Raw genomic sequence first — 1,988 nt, 5'->3', positions numbered from 1 at the left:
TAGGGGCAGCGGGGTGGGTGCCAGCTTTAGGGCTCACCTGTCCTTGTGTCTCCCTGTCCCTATCCTAACAGCAACAGTCCCTGTTCTAAGTGCAAAAACAGACAGAACATGCACTATTTGCAAAGTTGTTTGAAATAACAGTTTTAGTATAAGAGAACTGTCTCGCACCACTCATGCAGTTTAACTTATCACCTGCTGGTTGTAAGGTCCCAATAACTTATCCCGGACTTATTATACATACACCAGCAGGGTGCTCACTTATATAGAAGTCTAAGTCTCCAAAAAGTACAAAAAATTTATAATAGTAAGTGGCTCTCACCACATCTTCTGGTGTTAAATATCCTTTATTCAATCATAAAATAACTGCTTGGGATGGTGGGTGGCTGCGAGCACATCTCGCAACTAGATCCGCTCACAACCGCTCTCCCTCCCATGCAGTGATTTTAGGTTTGAATAAAGGATATTTAACACCCGAAGATGTGGTGAGTGCCACTTACTTTTATTCTTTTTTTGTACAGTTATACTATAAGTATCCATGTAGCCACTGTGTAAGAGAGTTCCATCCTTATTTAATAATCTATTTGTGTGGTTTTTGCCAAAGTAATTTAGATTTTCTTGATTGTTTACTTTAATGCGATCAAAACAACAGAATGAAAAATTGCAGCAAAAATGCGACAAAAATATCAGGTGAGGATACACAGAAACGAGTTATAGTGCTTATAGTGCTAAGAACATTCTAGTATAAGGCAACTTATTTATATCACTTACTTATGTATGTTTTATTATTAATACAGGGAATTTTATACTATAAAACCAATGAATTTAATAAAACTGCTGTGACAGAGTTCATACTGTTGGCCTTTTGCAACTTACAGCGTCTACAGATTTTACTTTTTATCTTCATCCTCTTGGCATTTATATCCTGTGTTATGGGGAACAGCGCAATACTTCTATTAGTAAGATATGAGCGTGCACTCCATACACCAATGTATTTTTTTATTAGTAATTTTGCTGCCCTGGAAATAATTTTTTTATTGGTCACTGTTCCTAAACTTCTAGCTAATCTAATTGTCGCTAGCAGAGAGATCTCATTTACAGGATGCTTTGCCCAGTTGTATGCATTTAATTCATTGGGAGTGGGGGAATGCTATCTTCTGGCAGTTATGGCCTTTGATCGAGATTTAGCCATTAACAACCCTTTACACTATTACAGTATAATGAATAAAGCTCTATGTATTGAACTTGCGGTTGCCCCATGGGTTATTGGATGTCTATTAGCTGCCATACCTACAATAATTACAGCTCAACTGGAGTTTTGTGGACCTAATGAAGTCAACCATTTCTTTTGTGATCTGGCTCAAATACAAAATATTTCATGTTCTAATCCTTTGGTTAGCAACCTGGTCACTAGTTCAACAGCTGTGTTTGCCAGCTTACTCCCATTCATCGCCATTCTAGCGTTCTACATCCACATCATCACTGCCATTTTAAAAATTAAAAGCACCATAGGCAAACAGAAAGCCTTCTCCACCTGTTCCTCCCACCTCATAGTAGCCAGCCTATTCTACTGCTCAGTCATTGTTGTATATGTTAGGCCCAAAGGCAGTCAACATGATAAATACCTTGCCCTCATGTATACTGTCATTATTCCGGCACTAAATCCATTCATTTATACTTTAAGGAACAAGGATGTTAAAGCAGCTCTAAGAAAATCAAAGCTACTAGGGAGTCTTTGGTAAAATTTAGGTTGTTTAAAATTTAGGTCCAATTTAGGTGGACTAGGACGCAAGCACCTCCACACTAACAGACAGACACCAGCTGACCCAGCCAAATCTGCCTATATCTTGGCACCTGTTCACTTCTCCTCCTGTAGCCTGCATGAATATATCATCTGCTGGACTGTCACCAGAGGGGAGATGACTCATATAATCCTAAGTAAAAGACACCACTTATCCAAGGTGCAAATGTAAGGGGGTTATCAGCCATTA

General features: G+C 38.7%; 1 protein-coding gene across 1 annotated transcript; it reads left to right on the top strand.

Annotated features, from left to right (window-relative positions):
• Positions 1–669: 669 nt before the first annotated feature.
• Positions 670–1,739, top strand: LOC138770511 (olfactory receptor 5V1-like). Its single transcript, XM_069949616.1, has 2 exons — positions 670–687; positions 795–1,739. Exons 1-2 carry the CDS (start codon positions 670–672, stop codon positions 1,737–1,739), a joined length of 963 nt encoding a protein of 320 aa, XP_069805717.1.
• The last annotated feature ends 249 nt before the right edge of the window (positions 1,740–1,988 follow it).

Source organism: Dendropsophus ebraccatus, chromosome 13, assembly GCF_027789765.1.
Source record: "Dendropsophus ebraccatus isolate aDenEbr1 chromosome 13, aDenEbr1.pat, whole genome shotgun sequence".
NCBI classification, from domain to species: Eukaryota; Metazoa; Chordata; class Amphibia; order Anura; family Hylidae; genus Dendropsophus; species Dendropsophus ebraccatus.
The sequence above is the reverse complement of the archived record's forward strand: the minus strand, read 5'-3'. Positions and strand labels throughout refer to the sequence as shown.